This window comes from Pantherophis guttatus, chromosome 9, assembly GCF_059756535.1.
Source record: "Pantherophis guttatus breed Tessera chromosome 9, ASM5975653v1, whole genome shotgun sequence".
NCBI classification, from domain to species: Eukaryota; Metazoa; Chordata; class Lepidosauria; order Squamata; family Colubridae; genus Pantherophis; species Pantherophis guttatus.
In genome coordinates this window covers 32,190,715-32,214,259 of record NC_142071.1, presented here as the reverse complement: position 1 = coordinate 32,214,259, position 23,545 = coordinate 32,190,715, and the positions used below count along the sequence as shown (strand labels likewise).

General features: G+C 60.2%; 3 protein-coding genes across 8 annotated transcripts in view; 2 read left to right on the top strand and 1 right to left on the bottom strand.

Annotated features, from left to right (window-relative positions):
- The window catches only part of SIK3 (SIK family kinase 3), a 45,640-nt gene extending 33,601 nt beyond the window's left edge, over positions 1-12,039 (top strand). For 2 of the 6 annotated variants that reach the window (XM_034425214.3, XM_034425218.2), the window contains 14 exons: positions 33-186; positions 297-452; positions 767-837; positions 3,188-3,325; positions 6,019-6,169; positions 6,747-6,884; positions 7,072-7,157; positions 7,974-8,083; positions 8,213-8,552; positions 8,722-9,569; positions 10,245-10,408; positions 10,525-10,657; positions 10,821-10,994; positions 11,327-12,039. In XM_034425214.3, the coding sequence (XP_034281105.2) occupies positions 33-186; positions 297-452; positions 767-837; positions 3,188-3,325; positions 6,019-6,169; positions 6,747-6,884; positions 7,072-7,157; positions 7,974-8,083; positions 8,213-8,552; positions 8,722-9,569; positions 10,245-10,408; positions 10,525-10,657; positions 10,821-10,978 (2,647 nt within the window). In that variant the 3' untranslated portion in view covers positions 10,979-10,994; positions 11,327-12,039. The remainder of the gene's footprint in view (positions 1-32; positions 187-296; positions 453-766; positions 838-3,187; positions 3,326-6,018; positions 6,170-6,746; positions 6,885-7,071; positions 7,158-7,973; positions 8,084-8,212; positions 8,553-8,721; positions 9,570-10,244; positions 10,409-10,524; positions 10,658-10,820; positions 10,995-11,326) is intronic. The other 4 variants (XM_034425215.3, XM_087875995.1, XM_034425216.3 and 1 more) reach the window with 3 other exon arrangements.
- Positions 12,040-14,880: 2,841 nt separating this feature from the next.
- APOA1 (apolipoprotein A1) lies at positions 14,881-18,502 on the top strand. Its single transcript, XM_034425219.3, has 4 exons — positions 14,881-15,008; positions 15,372-15,432; positions 15,611-15,767; positions 17,689-18,502. Exons 2-4 carry the CDS (start codon positions 15,390-15,392, stop codon positions 18,272-18,274), a joined length of 786 nt encoding a protein of 261 aa, XP_034281110.1. The 5' UTR covers positions 14,881-15,008; positions 15,372-15,389; the 3' UTR covers positions 18,275-18,502.
- A 620-nt stretch (positions 18,503-19,122) lies between these two features.
- APOC3 (apolipoprotein C3) lies at positions 19,123-20,724 on the bottom strand. Its single transcript, XM_087875994.1, has 4 exons — positions 20,532-20,724; positions 20,139-20,241; positions 19,902-20,010; positions 19,123-19,405 (listed from the first exon to the last, which is right to left on the bottom strand). The coding sequence occupies exons 2-4, from the start codon at positions 20,194-20,196 to the stop codon at positions 19,312-19,314; spliced, it is 261 nt and encodes an 86-aa protein (XP_087732120.1). The 5' UTR covers positions 20,197-20,241; positions 20,532-20,724; the 3' UTR covers positions 19,123-19,311.
- Between the last annotated feature and the right edge of the window lie 2,821 nt (positions 20,725-23,545).

Sequence of the window (23,545 nt, the reverse complement as noted above, 5' to 3'; positions counted from 1 at the left end):
GTGTCCAAGCGCTTGTCTCTTCCTTTTGGCAGCACTGAGGTGATGGAGGATCTGCAGAAGCTGCTCCCCGGCTTCCCGCGAATCGCCCCACAGGCCCCGTTCCTGCAGGTGGCCCCAAATGTGAACATGGCAGCCAACATGCTTCCCATGCAGCACCTGCAGCCGACCGGCCAGTTGGAGTACAAGGTACCTTCCCTTCCTCTGGGTGCTGAGAGGGGGGCACAGAGAGCGCCCGCCCCGGCCTTTGCGAGGGGCAGCTGAGCAGAGAGCGGCAGTGAGAGAAAGCTTTGTTGCAGGAGCAGTCTTTGCTGCAGCCGCCAACGCTGCAGCTGCTGAATGGGATGGGGCCGCTGGGGCGCAGGGCCTCCGACGGGGGAGCCAACATCCAGCTGCACGCCCAGCAGCTCCTGAAGCGTCCTCGAGGCCCATCTCCCCTCGTGACCATGACACCCGTAAGCCCCGACTTCCTTAGGGCCCCCTCTCCATAGGTGGCTCACCAGAAGGGCCTCCTTGGCTGTGCTTGCTTGTGTCAGGTGACAGAGACCCCCCCGGTCAAGGGTGGAGGAGGCCTTGAACTGGCTTTCCTCCCTGCTCATCCAGCCTGGGTCCTGGGGAGGGCTGGTGGGCCTTGGTGTTGCCGTCCTGTTTCCTGAGCCTTGTGGGATGGGCCGCTTGTTCTGCCTTGCCCTCCTCCTCCTCCTCCTCGGAGGGGGGCCGTTGGAGAAGCTGTTGGCCAAGCGCAGCCAGTGATCTTGTCTCCCTTCAGGCAGTGCCTGCTGTGACCCCCGTGGACGAGGAGAGCTCGGACGGGGAGCCAGACCAGGAAGCCGTGCAGAGGTAACGCTCCCACCTGCCTCCCGGGGGCTTCCGCTTGCTTTTGCTTCCCTGGGAGCTGAGGGCTTCTGCTGCCTGGACCTGCCCTCCTCTCTCTCACTAACCTCTTTGCACTGACCGGAGGGGAGGGGCGGCCTTCTGTAAGTATAACGCTCCAGGGGAGGCACCCAGCATTTGCCCGGCTGGTGCCCAGCGGCTTCCTTTCCTACAGCCGAAGGGCTTTGCCTTGTAGCTTCTGCGCTGGGAAAGACTGGCAGTGGCCTTGACTGCTGATTCCCAGAGCTCGGGGTAGGAGGCCGTTGTGGTAAAAACGAGAGCCACTGGTTGAGATGAACAGCTATAGGAATCAAAGGAAGGGGCAATAACTCCCCCAGGGGCCTTGCTGCCTTTAGAGCATTTAGAGCATCTGAGGAAATGGGTTACGGCCCCCAAAGTCTTTGGTAAGTCCAAGATTCGGTATCGGTTTGGATTGCAGCTCGGGATCTTCTGCTGAGCCTCTCTTGCAATCAGAGCGGTCGGGCACCTGGCCGGCCTGACTCCCAGGCCCCTTGGCCCATGCTGAGGACAGAGGCTCCTTTGGAAGTGAGGCTACTCTTTTCCCATGGGAGCAGAGAAGGGGAAGAGACGGCCGGGACGTCATTAGAGCACAGAGGAACCCTTAAGGTGGCCACTCTATGGCCATCTGCCCCAGAGGCTGCCTAGTGAGCAGAGGAGAGGAAAGTCCTTCGGGTGAGGCCGCTCTAAAGGCTGCCTGACCTCAGAGTGGGACCAGAGCGAGCGGAACCTCCCCGGGAACTCTAGCAGAAAAGGACCTTTCTCACGTCTTGCCTTTGAAGAGTGAAGGCAACCTGGAAGTGCTCCTGCCAACCCTTTCGTAGAGCTGATACCGGCGTGTTTCTCCCCCCCCCCACCACTCAACCTTTGCAGAGGTCCTCTCAGATTCGTTTTTAAAATCTCCCATGAGGACTTGCAAGATCTAGGCAATTTTAAAATAAGAGATGAGATTTTTTGATGGTTCCTGTGACATCACCGAAAAGCGCCTGCTGGCTGAACAAGTTGGTGACCCCCGTCCTAAACGACAAGGCGGCCAACGGATCTTGCCTTCTTCCTCATGCAGGCCCTGAGCGGTGCGCCTTCCCTCCCTCGCTTAGCCAGGGGTTGAGTCATCGGCTGCATGAGCGGAATTCCTCCGGCCTCTGCCCTCCGGCTTCTTCCGGTTCTCTTCAACTGATCATCCCAGGCCAGGTGGCTGCTCTAGAGGGAGCCCTTCCTCCCCACCTGAACCTGGCGGGCTAGAGAGGCAGCTTAGGGCGGGCTCTCCCGTTGGGCAAGGCTGCTCCCCAGAGGCTCCGAGCAGAGCAAGCAGCGGGTCAGAAAATGGCCCTCTTAACCCCATTCCCCCCCAACACGGATGGGGCAGGGCTGGCCTGCGCGGTGGCCACTGATGTCGTCTTCTGCTTCTTCCTGGATCATCTGGATGCGTGTGTGTGTGTGTGTGTGTGTGTGTGTGTGCATGGCGGTGTGGCCGAGGGAAGCGTTGCTGCTGCGCTCCTCATGGCTGCCTTGCCCTACGTGCCCTTCCTTCGATGCATCCTCTTCCTGCCCTCCCGCCAGTTACCAGAGAATGGGGAAAACTGGTCTAGGCAGGCAGGCAGGCAGGCAGGCCCTTCCCAGCCTTCCCCTCTCTGGGGCAGATTCCTGTTTTTCTTACGGGTCATAGGTTGGCATCCCGGTTAGCTGAAGCATGGTCATTGCTAGCCAGCAGCCTCCTTTCAGCCTGCCCCACCTGCAGCCTTAGGTGTGGGCCTGGTGCTCCCGAGTCTGCCCCACACGGAAGGAAAAGGCACCAGGGTTTCATTTCTTCCTTCCAGCCCTGCACTGGACGGGCTGCCTCGATGGCCTCCTTCTGCCGGGCTGAAAGGCTGGGCCTCTCTGACCCTTTGTGCCCCATCAGCCCTTGAATTCTGCTGGTGGGGGCCACATTGGAGTGGTTCTCCTGCCGGCCTTGCCCTCCTTGGGGGGCCCAGCACGGGTGCTGAGGTAGCCTTCCTTGCCCCTCCTTCCTTCTGGGTGAGCCTGCTCGCATCTCCACCTGCTTGGCTTAATTCTCTGGCCCTTCCGCTTTCTCCAGAGTGGGGCTGTGCCAGAAATGGCCGGCCTTTCGCTCTCTCCTTCTCTGCCTCTCTCTGCCCCGTCCCTCATACACGGCTATGGAGAGGTGGGCAAGAGGCTGCCCCCCCCCCACTGTTGCTGCTGCTGCTGCTGCCGCCGCCCATCTGCCTTCAGGAGGTCCCGGGCGCTGCCTTTCCTCCGAGGGGCTCCCGCTCACTTCCTCTGCTCCCGCTCGTTGCAGATACTTGGCCAATAGGTCAAAAAGGCACACCCTGGCCATGACCAACCCCACCGCGGAAATCCCGCCCGACTTGCAGAGGCAGCTCGGACAGCAGCCCTTCCGCTCCCGGGCCGCACACCTGGCACCTGACCAGCACCGGTGAGTAGCGGCACCGGACGCTTTGGAAGCTGCCTCTCAGAGGAGGGCAGAAGCTCCTGCAGTTGGCCCAGACGCCTGCCGCTCTCCGCTTGCCGGTGGCCCCTCGAGCTCCCTGTCCCCTTGGGCCTCGCGGAGGTCAGCGCTGAGCCCCTCAGCAGAGCAGAGGTGGGGGCTTTGTCAGCCCCCGGAAGGCAGCTTGGTGGGCAGCTGGCTAAGTGGGTGGCTGCCTGCCAACTCTCCGCGACTTGGTGGATCCAGGGTGGAGCTGGAAAACCGCCACCTCAGCAACAGCATCAGCAGCTTGATAGACTCTGATTTGTGACAGGAGGGGGGGGGGACGACGTGGTCAGAGCACCCAACCGCCTGTGTTTGTGCTGACACAGGGGCTGCCTCTCCAGGCCGCCCTCGGAGAACCACCTCTGAACCTTGTCCGTGTCAACAACTCGCCCAGCGGATTTGTACTAGGGTGGCCTCTTGGCCTGCAGTTCTTCCAGGCTAAAATTCCAAGGGGGGAGTGGGGGGGAGAGTGGAAGGGGCAGAGGCAGCAGTGCTGACCGTTGATCCTTGCGAAATGACCTCTCAGCCTCGGACATTGTTGCCTTTCCCTCCCTGGGAAGGCCAGCAGGAGGGGCTCTGCTCCCTCTCTCTCCCTCGCCTTCGTTTGCCCCCACTGAGCCCCCGCCCCCAGGTCTTGAGGGGAGCTGGGGGTCTCCCCGGGCAGAGCATGATGTCACCGGTGGAGCAGGTGGACTCTGAGCCAGCTGGGCCACATGGGTGCCACGCTGGAAGCCGAGCCAAAGGGCAGAGATAAGAGTCCGCCCCTTCTGTGACTCAGCTGGGCTGCTGGCTGAAGCTGCTCTGGGCCGCCTCGTCCCTCCCTCCGCTCTGCTAGGCCCCAGGAAGCCACGAAGGACCACCTGAAAGCCTTTGTGGAGGGCTCACTGCTGCCCCCCCTTCCCCCCCCCAGCCACAGCCCTTGCGTTGCTGTAGAACAGGAGGGTGGCTTGGGGGTGGGGGGAGAGGCAGGCAGTATGGAGAGTAGCTGCATGGAGGCTTTGGCATGCAAGGCTCCCAGGCCCTTCCAGAGATGGCCCAGTGACTTGAAATCTGCCATTGTTGAGCTGGGGGGAGGAGAAGAAATCTGAGAGGCCCTTGCTGTGGAGTTTGCTAGTCAACCTGCCAAGCCTCGTCCAGGAGAGGCAAAGGGAAGGGAGGGCCTGCAGTGCCCTGGAAGTGGTATGTTGAGGGTGGGGGATCTGGGCTGGGGAAGCACCAGGCTAGTGAGGAGCTAGTGAGGAGCCCACTCAGCCGCTCTGACTTCATGGATTTGACAGGAGGGGAGAACCTGGGTGGGGTCCCTGGCCTCTCCTCTTGCCCCCTTCTCCTCAGTCCAAGACAAAACGGGATGGTTTGACTGACTTTAATCATTGGTTGAAAGATTTCTACGCTAGCTGTCCAATTCATGCACGTCACTCAGATTCACACAGCGTTCACAGGAGGCCAAGGCGGGAGTGCTTGCAGGACAAGAAGCCCAAAGCCAACGCTAAGCGCTATTCACGTCTGGAGAACGGGCCTCTCCTGCAATCCACGAGGCCCCTGGGGGAAGCCCATTCCCAGAGAGGGAGGCTGAGGCCATGGGGCGAGGGGGGTTGCCCAAGGAAGCAACTGGTAACCAGGGCAGAGGAACTTGGCCGTGTTTCCCAGGATTCGTCCGAGGGAGCCCCAGGCCAGGTGCATATCAAGCACTCCCTTGGTTGGCCTCCGTGGCCAGGGCTGGCTTCACGGAACTGCTTAAGATGGGTGCGCCCAAAGGCCAGCCTGACTCCTTGGAGGGGGGGGATGCTGAACCCCCCCGTCTTGGCCTGCTTCCTGTCCAGGAACGTCTCTTCTTTGCCTTGAAACTCGGTTCAGTTGCCCTCATCCAGGCCCTCCCAGGGAAAGCGCCTTTTAAATCCCTCCCGGCAGTTCTCTGTAGACGTTAGATGGCTTAGCCTGGGCCGTGCCGGCTAAGCAGGTCCATCAGCCCCAACCGGGATACCTTCATCTGAAGCCCGGACCCTGATGGAGATCCCTCCGGGTAGTCTGTTCTGGAGCCGAGGGGCCTTAGGCAGGCCTGGCCAAGCCTTTCTCTTCTGCCAGTCCTACCGCCTCCTTGCACCTGGGGATTGGTCTCGGCACCTTGCAATGTGCTGAAGATGATCAGGAAACAATGGTGGTTCCTTTCTGCTCCTCCTGTAGTTAAGATCAGCTGCAGCCTTTCTGGGCTCTTGTGGCAAAGAGAAGAAGCACATGCTGCAAATGCCAAATGCTTTTTCCCGGTCTTGGAAAGATGGCATCGGGGGCAGGGGCCGCAGAGACCCCCCAGCTCCTCTCCCCCATGCCCCTGGGAGTTCAGGAGGTGGACAGAAAGGCCCTGAAGCCAGATCCCCCCCCCCCCATGGACGTGGCTTTGGAGCCCAGGGGGAGGGCTGCTTCTCACTGCCAGGACTTGCTCTGGCCAATAAGAGATGAGTCGGGGATGTTTGGCAGGCAGCCAGCGATCGGATTCTTTCGTCCCAAGTGGCTCCTGTCCTGCTGTGGGGGAGGAGTGGAGGGGGGAGGCTGGACTTTGGGGAAATGGCCCTGGGGTCCAGCTGCTGCTCCTAACCACCACCTCCTCCTCCTCCTCCTCCTCCTTCCCTCTGTGTCCCCAGCTACGTCTACAAGGACTCGAACACGCTGCACCTCCCCACAGAGCGCTTTTCCCCAGTGCGCCGTTTCTCGGATGGGGCAGCCAGCATCCAGGCCTTCAAGGCGCAGCTGGAGAAGATGGGCAACCACAGCAGCATCAAGCAGCTCCAGCAGGTAGAGGGCCGGGCGCGGGAGAACCAGCTGGGCCTCTTGGCCAGAGCAACGCCAGGCTGGACGGCCTCGTGGGCGGCTGATCTGCAGGGCTGCCTTTGGAGGCCGGAGGGCGGCATCTTCCATTGGTCACTTTTCTCGCTGTTGGGCCCAGAACCTTTTGCAGTGCCCGGAGGAACTCCCTTCTTCTTCCCTGAAGAGTTGCCAGTGTTCGGTTCAGGGTCCCTGGTGCGCAGGGCTATTGCTGGCCAGGCAGCGGCGGCAGCTGGACCCCTCTGGCTGCCCTCTGCCACGGAAGCTGCCGGAAGCTTCAGTGGACTCCCCACTCTGGCTGGCAGCTCCAAGGGTGCTTGCGGGGAAGGGTGGGAGGGAGGGAGTGTGACAGGGATGCCCAAGAGGCTCCTCAGGCCTTCCTCTGCAGGAGAGCCGGGCGAGCGGCGGGCGGCTTCTTTTGAAGAGGGAGCTGCCTCTGGGCTGCCGTCCTGGGCAGTGCTGGTGGGTAACCCCAGCTGCCCTTCCCCGAGGCCAGGCCTGCTGCCGCCCCTCCTCTCTGGCTCTGCGCAGGGCTGAGTCTCAGCAGGGCTTATTTCAGGAGTGTGAGCAGCTCCAGAAGATGTACGGGGGCCACATGGACGAGAGGACTCTGGAGAAGACGCAGCAGCAGCACTTCTTGTACCAGCAGGAGCAGCACCACCAGATCCTTCATCAGCAGATCCAGGTGGGGGGGGGCATAGGAGAAGGGGGAGGGGGGCAGACCTTCTGCAGAGTTGGCTGCCCTGCAGGTATCCGGGCCGACTGCTGAATCCCAGGGCAGCTGTGATGCAGGGGCGCCTCTCCTTTCGCCCATTGCTGAACCCCCCTTCACCGCATTCCTCTCTGTCCTTCCTCTTCTGCTCCCTGCACAGGACTGCATCCGTCCGCCACAGCCTTCCCCCCCCTTGCAAGCAGCGAGCGAAAACCAGCCTGCTCTGCTCACTCACCAGCTCCAGAGGTAAGCCAAGCCTCCTTCTCCCCACACCTCCCACAGGGAAACGGGGGGCCTTCTGGGGCAGCCGCAGCGAGGCTCCTTTGATCTCAGGGCAGGGAAGGAGGAAGCAGGACGGAAGTCCTGGCTGAAATCTCTCGGCTGACAGGAACCTCAGGGGGAGCTGTGGCCCTGCTCCCTTTCGGTGGGAAAAGACTGCAGGAACCAGGCAGAGAAGTTGCTGAGCACAGCAATAAAATGACAACAGGCTAATCGCCCTCGGCTGAATAAAGTTGAGCTTGGGAGAGGAAGAGGAGGAGGAGGAGGACAAGGGGAAACCCTGGGAGCTTCCAGGCCCCGATTGTGAGAGAGAATTAAATACAGGTGTAAAGAACGCCAGCGCTCCTTCCCTGGGAACACGGGCCCTTCTGTGGGGAAGGCCTCGTTCCCTAGCTTTGCTCTCTCTGTTTTATAATGCTTGCCTGCGTTTGGGTTTTGCCTTTCATTTTCTGGGCTTGAATTTATTACTTAAACATTAGAATTTGGTACCAAAAGATTTGGTGCTGGCCATCAGGTTGGACCCTTCTTGGAAGTCCTGGGGATGGGCGGCTCTTGGCCTGGGGGAGCTGCTGGGCTTCCTTGTGCCCTTGGCAGAAGAGCTGCTGGACTAGAGGGGTTCAGTCCCAGCAGGGCACGGCTTCTGCTCTGAGGTTCAGGCGTTCTGCTTGGGGCCCCGCTGGGGTAGGGAAGGTCCAGAGCTGGCCAGCGAGAGGGAGGGAGGGAGGGAGGGAGGGACCGACTCACCCAGGGGATCCTTCTGGTTTTTTTTCTTTGTGCACCTAGATTACAGATCCAGCCCTCCAGCCCACCCCCGAGCCACCCCAGCAATCATCTCTTCAAGCAGACGGACAGCAGCCCCCCGCCCGTTAGCAGCAGCCTGCTCCAGACCCACAGTAGGTGTCGGCTGCCGGGCAGAATTCGGGCTTGCTCCACGAGGCCTCTCTGGTGCCCAGGCAGTGCCAGCAGTGGTTGGGGAGGAGGGGGTCGGGACTCGCTCGTCAGGAGGGCTCTGCTCTTTGCAGGTGCAGCCTCCCAGACCCCGTTCCAGGGCGGGACGCCATCGCCTCCGCCTCCACACGGCAACATCTTCCAGCAGCCTGGGAACCGCTCCCCGCCCCCTAACCTGGCCTTGCCCTGCCTGGGCATGCAGCAGCCGGGGCAGCCCGTCCCTCTCCCGATGCAGGAGCCTGGCGACCTCATGCAGGGCAGCAGCCTTCTGCAGGGCGGGCGGGGCTTGCCCATGCCCCCCAGTGCCAGTCCGCTGCAGATGCACCATCGTGCCAGTCTGATGGCCTCCCTGACCTACGGACACCGGCCCCTGTCTAAGCAGCTCAGCGCAGACAGCGCCGAGTCCTCTCACAGGTATGGCCCTGCCAGCTGGCTGAAGGCGACGAGGGCCAGCACTCCTGGCTGGGCCCTGCAGGCCACGAGCAGAACGGGCCTCCCCCAGCCGCTTGGCCTGGGCAACGATCCAGGCGGCCCCCTCTGACCTGGCCCCTCTGGGGGCTCCCTCCTCCCTTCCTCTTGGCAGGTACCCATCCACCACAGGCTACACCCAGGCACACCTCCACCCCCAGCTGTTCCCTGAGCCGTCCCGCGTCTCTCCGAGCAGCTTCGGCCCCGCGGCCCCCGCTGGCTTTCCTCCGGCCCCAGCCCTGAAGGTGCCACTCCTGGAGCAGTTCCCCGGCTTCCCTCAGAGCAGCCAGCAGCAGCACTACGCGGCCTCCGCCCTGCACCAGGCCTTGCTGTCCCCGACCCCGCCAGACTACAGCCGGCGCCAGCAAGTGCCCCCCATCCTGCAGGGGCTGCTCTCTCCCCGCCACTCGCTGGCCGGCCACCCGGACCTGCGGCTGCCCCAGGCGGAGGTGGCCCAGCTGATCAAGCGACGGCAGCAGCAGCAGCAGCAGCAGGACTTCCAGGAGCTGTTCCGGCAGATGAGCCAAGGGGAGGCGGGACAGGGGCTCCCCAGCATGGCCCAGAAACTCTCTGACCGGCCTCCCCTGGTTTTGCCTTACCAAAACACTGACCTCTACCACCCCCACGCCAGCCCCCAGCCCCTCTTGAAAGTCAGGGGACAGGACTGCCTCTCGCACGTCTCGGGGGCGGCCCGCGGATACGCCCCGCCTTCGGCCCTGCTGCACTCGGAGAGCATGGAGGAGGAGGAGGAAGCGGCGGACTGCTTGTGCGAGGGGCCCAGGGACCCTTTCCCAGGCCACAAGACCAAAGGCTGCCCCGAGACGCGGCTCCTCTTAAGCGTCGGGGGGCCTGGGGACTCGGACTCTTTGTTTGGGCCTGCCAAGGGTGAGCCAGAGCTGGGAGCCCACCTGTATCGGCCCCAGGCCGTCTCCCCCTTCTGTCGGAGTGAAGTGCCCTGCCCAGGTAAGGCCGTCTCCCATCCGCCAGGGCAGGCTAGAGCCCCTCTCCAGGGGTGCCTTGTGGACAGAAAGGCCCTCTGGCTCAGCTGAGGGGGAAGGTGGCCCCCTCCTCCCCTGGGGCGGGGTTGGCGTTTCTGCGGCCCCGGCTTTTCCTTCAGGAGGAGGGCAGGGCTTCTCGGGCCATGGCATCCCAGCACTGCCGGGTGGGGGTGGGGGCAGGGGAGCTGGATTGGGAGCCCTGGAAGAGCGGCAGGTAAGGGGAGGGGGCGTTGTAGGAGCCGCCACAGTTATGTGGAGCTCAGTCTGGCCGGGGGAGTGGGAGGCCGGAGCGGGGCTTTGGCAAGGTGTTCTGGCAAGCAGGGGGCCTGGCTGCTGGTGATGGGGGGGCTGGGGGGGGGCGGAGTGATTTGGGATGAAGGGAAGATGACCCGACAGTGGCCAGAAGCGGAAGGAGAAGCGGCAGAGCCCAGACGGCCACCGGGAAACGCTCTCCTTGACTGCCATGGCCTTTGCTGACCTTAAGCGGCCAGGACCCCTGATTTGGATCCCCCTGGCGACCCAGAAGGGTCCGGATCAGGAGACGGCCCTTCCTGTCCCGCGGTTGAGCTCCGGGGGCAGAAGACCAGGCTGGCTGGGAGACTGTCCTGGGCTCCTGACCCCTTTTGCCTCGCCCCTCCAGACCCCATGGTCACCGGTGGCCAGGAGAGGACCTCGCCCGGGCACATGGAGATGGCCGATGCGGAGGGGCTCACGGCCTACCCAGTGAGAATGATTCCTGCCGCGCACCCCAGATCCCGGCCCCTGCAGAGACACCACACCATCCAGAACAGTGACGATGCCTATGTGCGTTGGGGGCAGGAGGGCCTGGCTGGGGCAATGCCTGAGCCCCTTCCTTGTGCTGTGGGTGGGGCTGGGTTCCCCTCTCTTATCCTCCTCCCCCCCCCTCCCGGCTCCTGCAGGTGCAACTGGACCCTTTGCTGGGCATGAGCCTCATGGCAGGGAAAGCACTTAGTTCTGCCCGGATGGCCGATGCTGTTCTCAGCCAGAGCTCCCTGGTGGGCAGCCAGGCCCTCCCCGAGGGAGAGAGGAGGGGTGAGTGCCAGAGACACAGTGCTGGGGAGGACCTTGGGGGGGGGGGGGGCTTCTCCAGCTTGTGGCCCCAGGAGGGCAGCCCTCCCTCGGCCTTGGACTGGCTGGATGGCAGCTGAGCCCGTCAGCCAGGAGGGGGGGTTCACTTTCCTCTCCCCCCCCCCAGATGGTGGGGAACAGCTGGAAGGCCAGGAGCAGCCCGGCTTGGGTGAGGGCAGCCAGCATCTCAACGCCTCTTGCTACCCCTCCACCTGTGTCACTGACGTCCTGCTGAGCTACAGGCACCCGGAGCTTCCCTTCGGGGTGGAGCAAGCGGGGGTCTAGCAAGCCGATGGCAGCCGTGAGTCTGCGCCCCACTTGGCTCCTCTAACGGGGGGGGGGGGGCTCTTTGGGGGAGGGAGGGGAGGCCTGGCTGGCCCTTGTTGAGGGAGCAGCAGCCCAGGGGAGGGTGGGCCGGGGGGCCAAGCGCACGTTTGAATCGGGGCCTGGGGCATCCCGGACCCCCTTGGGGCTTCCTGGCTCAGCAGCCAGCAGACCCAAGGGAGGCGGGAGGTGCCGCAGGGCCTGGGGCGGGGGGGGGGCTGGAGGGCCCGGGGTTGTGTCTTTAAGGGCAGCGGGTTTGCCACTCCGGCCCAGCTGCTCACACTTCCCTTCCTGGCGTTGTCTTGGCAGGGCTGGGTACCGCTCCGAAGCGAAAAGGTCCATTTCAAACCGACAGTATCTTGCAGCCTTGCACCAAACAGCCATCGCATTTCTCTGGGAAGGAAACCTCATGGCGGTGGTGACTCTTCCTCCTCCTCCTCCTCCTCCTCCTCCTCCTCGTTGGTCCAAGAGCGTGCTTGTCCCTTTCGGATGTTCGTTATTGCCATATTTGCCTGTGATGCCAGCTGTTCCGGAAGCGCCAACCGCCCCTCTGGGGGCTGCAGAGATGGACTGACCACAACCCCAAGGGTAGCAGGCGCCTCCCTGGCCTCGCTGGAGCCAGCAATAAGCAGACTTTGGGACGGGCCTTTCCAGGGGCCGAGGGGCTGGGCTGGGGCCGTCTTCATGCCTGCCTGCCTGCCTGCCTTCTGTTGCTCGACAGCCCCCCACCCCCAACCCCCTCTGGATTCAGGCTCTCTCTTCTCCCCCCCCCACCCCCCCGGTCCTCTTCTGGCCGCGGTGCAATATTGCTTTTGTGTCTCATTTATTGACTTTTCTGTGTTTGGATTTTGTCATTGTGCTCAAACAACCTTTTTTTCTCTTTTTGTACCTCTTTTTCATTCATATCATGTGCTATCTTTCCTTTTTTAGTTTAATTCTGAGAAAGTTTGGTTCTTGTTTTTTAACTTGTTTCCCTCCAGATCATGTAGGAATTTGTTTCAGTAAATTTTTTGGTATTATTATTATTATTATTATTATTATTAATATTAATAAATTAATTCAGAATGCCTTCCTGCCCCAGGCCGTGCTGCTTAACCCCTGCTCCCTCCCCCTCTCTCGGCTCTTCCCCGGGCCTGGCATCTCTGCTCCGGCCTGCCCTGCCCTCCGGAGGAGCCCTCCTTTTCAGGCACTGACTGGGCGAAGAGGCCTTTGTGTGCCTCAGAGGGCTTGGCATCGTCTCTCTGCCTTTGGGGACCTACGGAAGCTTCCCCCCGAATTCCTGTTACTGACTCTTTGGAAGAGTTTTTTTTAAAGGGCAGCCTCCCTGCAGCTCTCCGGATCGGCACGGAAGCTCAGGGTCCCTTGGAGGGCTGATTCTTTGGCTGAGCCCCCTCCCCTTCGGGAGCACCTGGTCTCCTCCTCTGGGCCGGATCAGAACTGGAGCTCCCGTTTCTAGGAGGAGGGGGGAACCGAAGGTGGCCCACCCCCCCCCACCCTCCACCAGCTCTGGACTCCGGCTTGTTTGCCCTCCTGTTTACATTACCTGGGAGGTGACAGCAGCGCCCCCCCTCCCCCCCCAGCCCTATTCCAACAGGCTGGGGGGGGGGGCATGCCGGGCTGGGCTGTTTTGCAGTATCACATTTTTGTTTGTTTGTTTTCAGTTTTGGGATTTTTTTAATTGTTGCTTTGTATTGTATAATCAGTACTTACAGTATATGTTGAATGTATAACATACTTTGCTATAATTTCTGTTTTGGGGAAATGTCCAGAGTATTTTTCTCATTTATGTTGGACTAAAACAAGAGCCTACACACACACACACACACACACACACAGAGAGAGGTCCCCCAGGTTTTCAGTAAATTCTTAGTTCAGTTTTGGGTGGGTGGGCTGTTTGCAACTAGTTGTTCAAATAAACCCTCGATTCTGATTGGCTCTCAGTTCTGGTCTCGCTCCTCTCTTGCTGCTGTTGGAGAAGCTGCTGCCCAGCCCAGCCCAGCCGCCCCCCCCTACCTGGGTGGGTGGGTTCAGGGCATCCATCGGGCGGTGAAAAGAGCCAAGAGGATGGCTGCAATGCTGCAGGTGAAGCTCCGCCCCTTTGACTTTGACCACGCCCTGCAGGGGCTCCTTTGCCCAAGAGCCCCAAAACAAGCCTCTTGCAGGGAGAAACGAGGGGTCTCCCAGGAGCTGCTCTGAGGGATTGCCTCCCCCAAGGTGACTTGGGCCCTTTTTGCCTTGAGGGCGGCGGCAGCAGCAGCCCCCCTCTGTGGCTCTGACGGTTTTGGCAAACACCAGCGCCCCAACCGGCCTCCCTTAGTTAGATGGAAAGCTGGACTCACTCGGAGCCTTCAGGGTTTGGCTGCTGACCTGACCTGAAGCTCCTCCTCATGGCTAGGTCAGCGCCAAGAAGCCTCCGTCCGAACTCTGGGAAATGGCCGGCCAGAGCAGCCCTCGAGTGAGGGGGGCCCACGCTTCTGCCATTCCTCTCTCTCCTGACACGGAACTGGGAGCCTTTGCCAGCTCCAAAGCTTTGGCCCGAGGTGTGCCCACGGCCAGGCCTGCTCTCCTGTCCTCCTCGCTGGGCAGCTCCTTCACCGTAGGGCCCCCTTTCCAGGGGAGATGGTCCCAAGTGGGCCTCTGAGGCTCCTCTGGGTGTTCTGGGCCAGCCTTCCGCTTGCTCAGGGTAGCAGCTCATCTTGGCGAAAAGGAACTTGGCACCATTTCATCCAGCGGCACAGGCGGGGGGTGTCTTGGCCCAGAATTCGGAGCAGCTCCCTCCGATTTTGCTGGTTGCAGCAGAAGGGTGGGTGTCCCACCTCCATCCTTGTGCCCCCAGTCTGGTGATTGGTTGCAGGCTAGGAGAAGAGCAGGGGAGCCGGTCTGGTGCCCCCAGGGGCTTCTCTGAAAATCTGGCTGTGGGAGCACTTGGGTGGGACATGCACTTAACCCTGACAAGTGTTGACTGTTGAGAAAAGCAAAGCCCCCCACCCAGGTGGCTTGGCCCAGCTGCATGAATTAAAGAAAGGAGCCCCCCCCCACCTCCATCCCAGGGGTGGTAGGACAGCAGCCGTGCGGACAGCTTCCTTCAGGCTGGGCTGGTGATTGTCCTGGGTATTTGATTTCATCATCCACATGCCAAGCAGGGCTCAGGGCTGGATTTTGGCACCTCCAGGAGTGGCTTCAATGGGAGAAGCAAGTCTGAGAGAGAACCACAAGAGTGCAGGCCTTTGCTGCCTTCTCATGCAGCCCAACTCAGCGGATCCTGAACCATTTGTTAGGCCTGGTTGGAAACTCAAACCAGCTCATGCTCTCGTGTCCATAAAAGGGGTTGCACAGGCCCCAGACGAGTCCTTTCCGGGGGAAGGGGGTCTCCGCAAAGCCCACCTTCCATCCAGAACATTTGGAGTGCGTGTTCTCTGCCAGAGGGGTATTGATTTGCCGGTCTGCCCCTCTCCGCTGACACTGGTGCCCCATTCCTCTCTGCTGCTTGCACCTGGCAGTCTGCTCAGGTGGGCCACTGCTCTGCTGCTTGGGGGGCCTGGCCTTGGTAGGGGGAGGAAAGCTGGCTTGGCCTGTTGGTCTTGGGGTGAACTCGACCTCCCGTCAGTTTGCCTGGGGAGTGAAAGCATCCCGTGGCCGGAGGGCCCTGCCGGCCACTAAACCTCCCCCAAGAGCCCCAGGGCCCTCTGTTGACTGCTGCTGCTCCTGGCCGATGAGTGCCTGCTCGGGGTCCGTTGGCCAGCTGGGTACGCCCCCTGGCCCCAAGCCCAGCCCGGCTCTTGGCTTGATCCCAGCGAGTTCTCTTGTCCCTGCTTCTCCTGCCTGGGGATGTGTTTGATCCTTGAACTCTTAAGCGCCACATAGTCATAGCTCAGGAGTGAATTCCCTGTTTATAGCTACTGCTTATCTCCAGCAATAAACAACCTGGCCGGTATAAAAAGCCTCCACCGACTCCATGCAGCAAAGACCACGGCAGACACCCGAGTGGCTGGTAAGATGCGGGCACCTGCTGGGCTTGGCTTTGTCTGGCGGCTCTCTTTGCTGACCCATCCGCCCAATTCCTTCGCCGGCAAGAGGGTGGCAGGGAAGGCTTGGTGTGGGGACGAGCAGCAGGGGCTGGGGCACTGCTCGGGGTCTCTTGGGGGTGGCCAGGGCAGAAGGTGGCCCAGGCTGACCCTCTGGCAGGGGCCGGATCCTCGGCTGAGATGGTGTTTGGGCATTAAAAGCCACCCTGCACCCCTCCAACTCAGCCCAATTTCCTTTGGGCCACTGCCCATGCCGGGAGATGGACCTGTGGGTCTGGGCAGAGGCGGGGGGGGGGCTTCTCTTTCCCAACGGCTTTTCTCACTCTCAGGGTCGAACGTAGTTCAGGATGCAGAACCTCAATCTTGTCCTGGCCCTCCTGCTCCTTACAGGTGAGTCTCTGGGCAGATGGGCTGGGTGTGGGAGACGAGGCTGCCTGGCCGATAGTGGGCAGGAGAGCAGTTGCTCCCGCTGGGGGCTCCAGGCGGAGGTGTAGCAAGGGCTGCCTTCGGGTAGCCGCAAAGGGAGAGTCCTCCGCCTGTGCTGAGCCCCCTCCGCCTTGCCCTGCAGGAGCCCAAGCCCGCTACTTCTGGCAGCATGACGATCCCCAGCAGACCCGCCTGGAACACCTGCAGGAGCTGGGCCAGGTGTACCTGGACTCAGCCAAGTCGGCAATCCAGCAAGCCGTGGTCCAGTTCGACTCCTCTGCCATGGCCCAGGAGCTGCAGTGAGTAATGCCTCACACCTTGGGGTGGGAGTGGGGGTGGAGGCAGGCTGGGGGGGGCAGCTGTGGGATTTTCTGGGAGGAGGCAGATGCGGCTGCTCTGGAGGGCTGCGAGCCTCCCTCCCCCCCACCATGTACTCAAGTGGGCTGATTGGCAGACAGGCAGGGCAGGAGGAGGCTGCTGGTGGGGGAGGGTCCAAGGTGCTACCCTGGGGGTGGAGGGCAGAAGAGCCAGAGCCAGCCGGACTGGTTCCCAGGGGAGGGGGAGGAGGGTACCTGGGCCCTGGTGATGGACGAAGTCCTGGCTGGCAATTTTTCATTTTGGAAGATAAAAAGGCCTCTTGAATAGAAAACTCGAATGGAGAAGCAATGAGTAACAAACCCCAAAGGAACTGAAGAAGGAAAAGAAAAGACAATTTCAGAGGGGGCACCTGTTGGAGAGAGACTGGAGGGAGAAGCACAAGCCCCCTTGGGCTCTGTGTTCAGGTTGCCCATGAGCCATTCCAGCAGGCAGGCAGGCAGGGTGAGAGGGTGGGTGGACGGGCTCAGGGACGGAGTGTGACCCTGTTGTTGGAGGCCCTGCAGGTGGCCGGGAGCTGTCCATACCCCGGGCAAAAAGGAGGCTTAGAACAGCCATGCCAAGGTGAAGATGGCCCCCTCTGTGCCCCCTCCCTGTGGGAGGTGGGGGGGCAGGCCTCTTGGGCAGTTTCATGCCCCCCCTCCCCCAGGGTCCTTGAGTGATTAAGGCAACCTGAGGGAGGCTGGGGGCATCTCCTGGGCTCCTCTTTAAATGCGGCTTTAATGTTTTTGCTACTGCAAGAGAGCCGGTTGCCGCTGGTCCTGGATCACACCAGGAATGAGTTTGTTGCAATGCTTGGGCCGAACAAGGATTAGTACTCCAAATCAATAGATTTTTCAGAGGTGGTTTGTATATGCTTTGAATTTGACTCACCTTCCAAATACGATGTATAAACTGAAACGCAGGTGAAGTACAAGGTGTGCCCCCGGCTCTGCTTGAACGGCAGCCAAAGATCAATTCATCTTTCTATGGAAAATCAGTGGCTCAACATATTTTTTTAAAAAAAAATTGAAATGAGAAATAAACCTCTCGTGATTTTAAAATGAAACTAATTCGCCAGACAATATATTTTCAGCTCTGCTCCCCTCCTGTAAGAACCTTTAAAAAGCAACGAATATTCATTTCTTAGCAATCACTAACACATTGCCTTTCCTCTTTCATCATCTGAGGCATGAGCATTTCACTAAAACAATGTGATTTTTTTAAAAAAATTAAAATATTTTTTAATCTTTGGTGTTTTTGTTAGGAGTTGTTGGTTTTATTCTGTTGTACCCTGGGGAGAATCTAGAGGTGGGAAAAAATGATAGGTAGGTGACTTCATCCTAGTGGACCCCAGAAGTCTGAGCCAGCCATGTGCTGCAGCTGCCAAAAAGGCCGATGCAGTTCTGGTGGCATCAACAGAGGGACAGCATCAAGATTACAAGAGGTGATAGCACAGCTTTGTACCACACCGATAAGACTAGGAATTGTGCATCCAGTTCTGGCCACCATGACAAGAAAAAAAAGATGCAGAGGCCCCAGAAAGAGTGCAGGGAAGAGCAACAAAGATCAAAAGGGTCTGGAGACTAAATTGTATGAACAGTTGAGGGAGCTGCGTATGTCTACCTTATAGGACCGGGGGGGGGGGTTGGACTAGAAGACCTCTGAGGTCCCTTCTGGTCCTAGGATTCTATGTTTTATTGGTTATAATGTCATTTTCTCTAGCCAGATCAACTTCCCACCCTGTCATCCAGCAAAATATGTATTTTGATTTTTTTGGTCATTGTTTTTCAAAATGCTCTGGGTGCTGTGGGGGCAGCTTCTCTGTCAGCTGTAGCCTCTGACTCATCTCTTGCTCTGTTGCAGAGTGAACTTAGGGCAGAAGCTGGAAGCCTTAACAATTGTGCTGCGAGAAATCAAGGAGCAGATAGCCCCCGACCTTCAAGAAGTGAGAAGCGAACTGGAGGCAGCCTGGCAGAAGCTGAAGGAAGAGCTGACTAGGGACGTGCGGGAGATCGGAACCCAGATCCAGCCCTTGCTGCGTACGCTTCGGGAGGGCGTGCAGCAGGACGCGGCCGCCTACTTCCAGCAGCTGAGAACCATCTCCCAGGACATCAACCAGATGGCCCAAGAGAAGCTGAGGCCGGTGGCCGAGGATTTCCGGGACAAGGTGCGAAGCCATGTGGACAAATTCCGCAAGGACGCCGCTCCCTACGCCCAGAAGCTGGAGCAGCTGATCCAGGAGAAGGCCAAGACGCTGGAGCAGAGCGCCCGGACTGAGCTCACCGAGTTGCAGACCGAGCTGCAGCAGCAACTAAGCGAAGTGCAGGAGAAATACGGGCCCATCTGGGAAAAGGCCCGGGAGGAGCTGCTACAGCTGCTGGGGAACGCCAAGGCCTTGCTTGTGCCCGCCGAAGGTTCGGAACAGGAGGTGCAGCAGCAGAGCTCCTAGAGGCCCTGCATGGGTGCCCCCCAATCAGCCCTGCCTCTCCCCCCCGCAAGGGTCCCGGTGACCCATCCTAGTGGCTGAGGAGGCTGGCAATTCCTTTGTAAGGCAGCAGAAGGCCGGAACCCACCCTCACCCCAATCTGGCTGCCAGTCTCATGTCCCCTCCCTAGACTTCTTTCTCTTCTTCTTCTTTTGTGCCAAATAAAAAAAAAAAACCGTGATATACAAATGATCTCTGTGTCCACTTGCATGATGGGGGCCCGGGGGGGGGGGGAACCTAAGCAGTGAGAGACTTGGGATTCAGCTCATCCAAAGCTCCTCCATGTCTCTTTGGCAGCTGGGAGGAGATAGGAAGGAAGCTTCCTCCCCCACATTTAGTCCAACGGAGCTTGGGGTGGGGGGCTCCTCAGGCTTGGAAGGGGTTGGGGCAAAGGGTCTGTCTCCCCAGGAAGGTGGCGTTTCCCCACAGTGGGGTTCGGGTGCTAATGTCAAGAGCAAACAGGTGCTCTAGAATGCAATCATTTTGGGGTTGGCAGGACCCACGAGAGGTTTTTGGGCCATAGCCAAAGTGCCTGACGGCAGCATGTAAGACCCCCAGGCCAGGTTTGTGTCTTATTGGCCCCCAGGGACCCTAGGCAGGGCCTTCCCTGCTTTCCCCTCCACAAGATGTGCACCGGGCAGGGCTGAGCAGGGGACAGACCTCAGCTCTTGTGACTATTATCTGCGGACAAGGAGGAGCCGTGGAAGCCCACCGCCCCTCACGCCCCTCTGAAATCCCAGCAGGGCTCCTACTGGTGGGGTGGTGGTGGCGGATGCCCATCCATTCGGCGCGCAGGAAAAAAGCCAAACATGCAACGTTCTGCTACTTTTAATGAGGAAAATTCCACACTAGAGGAGCCAGAAAACAGGGCATGGGGGGGGGGGGCAGAAGATCTGAGGGTCCCCAGAGGAGCAGGAGTAGGGAGAGCTGCACCTGGTCCTGAGGACGGCTAGGATGGCCATTGCTCCATTGGGCTCTTGGGTGTGGAATGGACTCCAGACTCATGCTGGATTTCTCTCCAGCAGGTTTGAAACTTGAGTCTTTACTTGTTCAATCGCGTTCCGGGCACGTTCAATGCCAGCCTCTGCCAATTCCCTGGAGAGAGTTAAGGTGGGGTGAGAAGGGGAGGAAAGGGAGTTCAGGGAACAGATCCCCCCCACTCCCCCGAGAGGCCCTGTTGGGCTGGGAGGCCGCAGCTGGAGGCGCACTGAGCCCAAAGGGCGTCTCTGCGGCTGCAAAGATTCAAGGTGCAGAAGCAGAATTTACTCGCTCAGCCAGCCGATCGTCCTTGCTAGCCAAAGCAAGGCTTTGTGCAAAACGAGAGTCCGGTCACAGTCTTGACCAATTAGGAGGCAGCCTGGAGAGGCGCCCCGGTTCTCTGGAAGCCGGACGAGCAACGGGATCCACGACTGGCTCTGAAGCTGCCAGCTCTGCTCTCCTGCAGATTCATGCTCTGCTACTCTGGAGGGACAGAGGCTGCGGGCAGCCCCCCCCAACCCCTCCCACCTCTTGCTCCAAATCCCTCACAGGAGGAGCAGCCCCCAAGGGCTCTCCTCCCCACCCCCAAAATGCCAGAGACCCCAAGACCTACTTCACTTGCTGGTAAACGGTGGATGCTTGGATAGTGGCGATGTGCTCCTGCGCCTTCTGGACGAAGCCCTGGAAACGTGTCCTCAGCGTCTCCTGGTCATCCTCAGCTCCTGGGAACCAAGGGGGGGAAACCTGAGGGGTGGGGCAGGGAAAGAGCCAGGCAAGAGAAGAGCGCACCTCCCGCTCTCTGAGACCCTGTGGCCCCAGCTCAGCCCCCTGGCCCTTGGCACCCTCTTACGTGCAACGGTGGCCAGCAGCGCCAGCAGCGCCAGCAGCAGCAAGAGCGGGATTCTCATCTTCCCCTGGAGGGTCCTGTGCCGAGAAAAGGGGTCGTCGCTGGCCTGGAAGGGAAGCGGGCTGCTTTTAGTGGAAGGGAGGGTCGGGGTGGCTCCTGGGTGGGCTCCTTTCGAAAGAAGGGGCAAGAAGGGGAAGGAAGCCGGGCAGGGTCAGGGGCTGGCAGCGAGGGGCGCGGCCGGCGGGAGGGGGGCAGGCTTGGTTCCCTCCAGGGCTTAGACAGGCGGGGGTCCCAGCGCCCCTCCCCCCGGACAGTCGGAAAGCCTTCTGCACACGCCCAGAAGCCCCTTGCTGGCACCGGCGTTGCCACAATGGGTGGGTGAGGCTCCTCTCCCACCTTTTCTCCAGGAGAAAGTGTAGTTTGCCCTTTCAACTCGAAACAGCAGCCCTGCGAGGTAGGCTGAGAGAGCGAGAGACGGGCACAGACCCCCCGAGGGAGAAGCGACGGCGGTTCTCCTCGGCCCGCCGCCTGCCTGCCCCGCGGGACCCGCCTGGGAAGTGCGGAGAGCGCAGCGCTGCCTGCCGCCAGTTCTCACCTTCTGGCTGGGCTTCCCGAGGAGCTGTCCGGACTGCCGAAGGGGCGGCCGCCGCTCCCCCTTTATAGCCCTCCGCCCCCCGGCTACACCCCCCCGGGGGCTGCGCGGTCAAAGTTCCGGCGGGGGGGCTTTGGGGAGAGGCCGGGCCAGGGCAGGGGGGCTTCCGTCCCGCCGGCCCCCATTTGCTGGGCTTGCCCTGCGGTCGCCTCTGCTGGGGTTGGGAAATTCGGCCGCCGGTCCGGCAGGGCCCTCCCCGAGCAGCGCCTCTCAGAGCCCTGGCCTGGCCCCGGGGTGGGCATGGCGGGCCTCGCTCCGTGCCACCTTCTCCTCTTTGCTGGGCATGGAAACCCAGCTGGACTGGCCAGGGAAATGTAACACCAATGACGGCCGCTGTGAAAGAAATACAGACCCACTGGCCGAGGGAGCCCTTCCCACGCCCGCGAAGCTCTTTCCTGTTCCTCCCGGGGCTGCTGCTGATTTTCTGGGGGTCTCCTTCCCAAGGGATGCCGGGGGAGGTTCTGGTGTCTGAGTGTGGAGCATCTCACAACTTAGACACCACTTAGCCGACCATCTCTTCTACCATCTCCTGATTTGGGGCTTCACAGTCAGTTGGCAGTCCCTGGAGAGGGTCCCAAGTCTCTTGGGAAGTGTGCCTGTGTGTGTGTGTGTAAATCTGCCCCTCCCCCAAAAGGCCTTAAATTGGGTAGCTGGGAATTCACTGTGCTTGCTGGGACCAAGCTGGCCTGTTTCTGTGCCAGCTCTTCTTTTGGGGAGACTTTGGAAATCAGGGTACAAAAACAAGGAATCCAAACCCATCCGGCTAGCATAGTCCTCTGGGGAGACTGTCACCTTGGGGTGGGGGGGGGCATGGGGCCTGGTCCAGAGTGAGGGGGGGGGGTCAGTGCAAAGTCAGGGACTCTGCCTGGGATGGCTTCCCAAAGCAAGCCAGAGGGTCCAGCTTTTTCCTCTTTTTCTGGCCTCGGGTCTTTCGTGGCGAGGGCAGCCCTGGCTCCTGGCCGAGGTCGTGTTGGAGACTGTTTCTTTCCACAGGCTCTTTGGGGCTCCCACACAATCCAGCACACTCCGGCAACCTGTGGCTTCTCAGCACCAACGGGATCACCTTTGAACCCTGCAGGATGTTGTTGGCCCCTTCATCCTGCACAACAGCCCTGCCTCGCCTTGGACTGTGACCCCCAGATAAGACAGCCAGCTCAGCCAGGGGTCAGTTAAACAAGCTAGTTTATTTCTACCCCAGGAGAAGCCTTCAAATCCACACAGCATGAATCTCTGTGCTGCCTGTTTCATTCAAGGGATGGGGGGAGGCACCTTGCACATGCTCAGAGGCAAGAGCAGAGTGGCACCTTCAGTCCCTAGACACGATCTCTAGACGCGATCTCTGTTTCAAGAAGCACTCACGCGAGAGACCTGTTGGTCTGCTTTGTCAGACAAATGCGATACTGATTCTCTTGGGCTCAGGTGCCAGCATGGCCAGACTTTGGCCATTGCCTTCCCCAGGGTAGCCAAAACTCGAACTGCAGAAGAGTAGTGTGGCTGAGAGACGGAGGGTCCAAGTGGGTGGGTGGGGGAGGCTCCCTGCTTTTGGAACTGCTGTTGGCATCATGGTTGTGGGCCTGGCATGGTGAGCCTGGCTGGAAGCTGGCAAAGAGAGACCGCCATCTCGGCAAAGCCAGACGGTAACTGGTGGGAGGAGGCATCTGGGAGGGTCTTGGAAGCGTTTCAGTGCCTGCGTGGGCTCTTCTGCCTTCATCCCGGCCTGGACCTGGAGAGTCAAGTGATTATTTGCCCACCCAGGGCTCTCCCATGTTCCATCAGCAGCGCCATTTGGCTGGCAGGATTGCAGAGCGAAGCTTTTAACCTACTGAAAATGGGGTGGGCAACCCTAACCCTAACGTTGGTTGCATAGGCACCGTGAAGGACATTGTCTCTGGAGGAAGCCTCCACCCACTTAGATTCTCCTCCTCCTCCTCGGATTGTGTTGTATTTTGTAAGCCAGAAGGGAAGGGCCTTCTCCCCTCTGCCAAAGAGAGAAGGTTTGTGATCTGCAGACACAATTCCTTGCCACAATAGCTGGGGGGGTGAGGGGGGGGAGGGAGGAGAGGTGTGTGTGTGTGTGTGGGGGGGCTGATAGGAAGAGCTGATGTCCAAAACATCTGCTAGAAGCTGGGCTAAGCTTTGCACCCCTTTGGCTCTGGTCAAATTCCAGCCGTGTTGCCCTAGAACTCCGACCAGCTTCGCAGGGCAGACCCCGAGTGTGCCCAGCCCTGATTTTTGGGCTATTCCTACCCGAGAAAAGCCTACTTTGAAAGATGGCGTCTAATCTGTTCTAACCCACAAACTACGTCATGAACCACACGAGCCAAGTGGAGCGTGCCAGGGCCGGTTGGATGATAGTTCTGTGTGTTGTGTAAACAGTCATATGATGAAACCGAAGGGCACCAAATCTGAAAAGGGAAGCAACGCAACTGGCACAAGATGCGGATCCCACTTTGTATTTGTGTGCGGGACCCCAAATGGCTCCCGTCAGACACAAAGCCATCCAATGTCCCAGACGTTGGGCCTGCAAGGGTCCCTTTGGCATCTCTGGGTGGAGGCTGCTCCCTCCGGAGGCCTCCCTGGACCTCCCTGCCTCTGGAGGGAGGAAGCCTTTGGGGCCTCCCCCTCTTGGCAGGGAGGGGACCTTGGAATTCCTCCACCACCTCTGGGCTCTCCCCTCCTCCGGGCACCTGCTGGCCAGAGCCCCCCAATGAATTTGTGGTTCTCTGGATTCTGCTCTTTTCCTCTCCCACGGAAGGTG

Bases quoted from the DNA above. Each gene is read 5' to 3' on its own strand.
- APOC3 (XM_087875994.1), bottom strand. From the start codon at position 20,196: ATGAGAATCCCGCTCTTGCTGCTGCTGGCGCTGCTGGCGCTGCTGGCC. The intron at 20,011-20,138 runs GTAAGAGGGTGC...CTTGGTTCCCAG, and splicing joins GCTGCTGGCCACCGTTGCAC to GAGCTGAGGATGACCAGGAG. The intron at 19,406-19,901 runs GTAGGTCTTGGG...AACTCTCTCCAG, and splicing joins ACCGTTTACCAGCAAGTGAA to GGAATTGGCAGAGGCTGGCA.
- APOA1 (XM_034425219.3), top strand. From the start codon at position 15,390: ATGCAGAACCTCAATCTTGTCCTGGCCCTCCTGCTCCTTACAG. The intron at 15,433-15,610 runs GTGAGTCTCTGG...CTTGCCCTGCAG, and splicing joins GGCCCTCCTGCTCCTTACAG to GAGCCCAAGCCCGCTACTTC. The intron at 15,768-17,688 runs GTGAGTAATGCC...GCTCTGTTGCAG, and splicing joins GCCATGGCCCAGGAGCTGCA to AGTGAACTTAGGGCAGAAGC.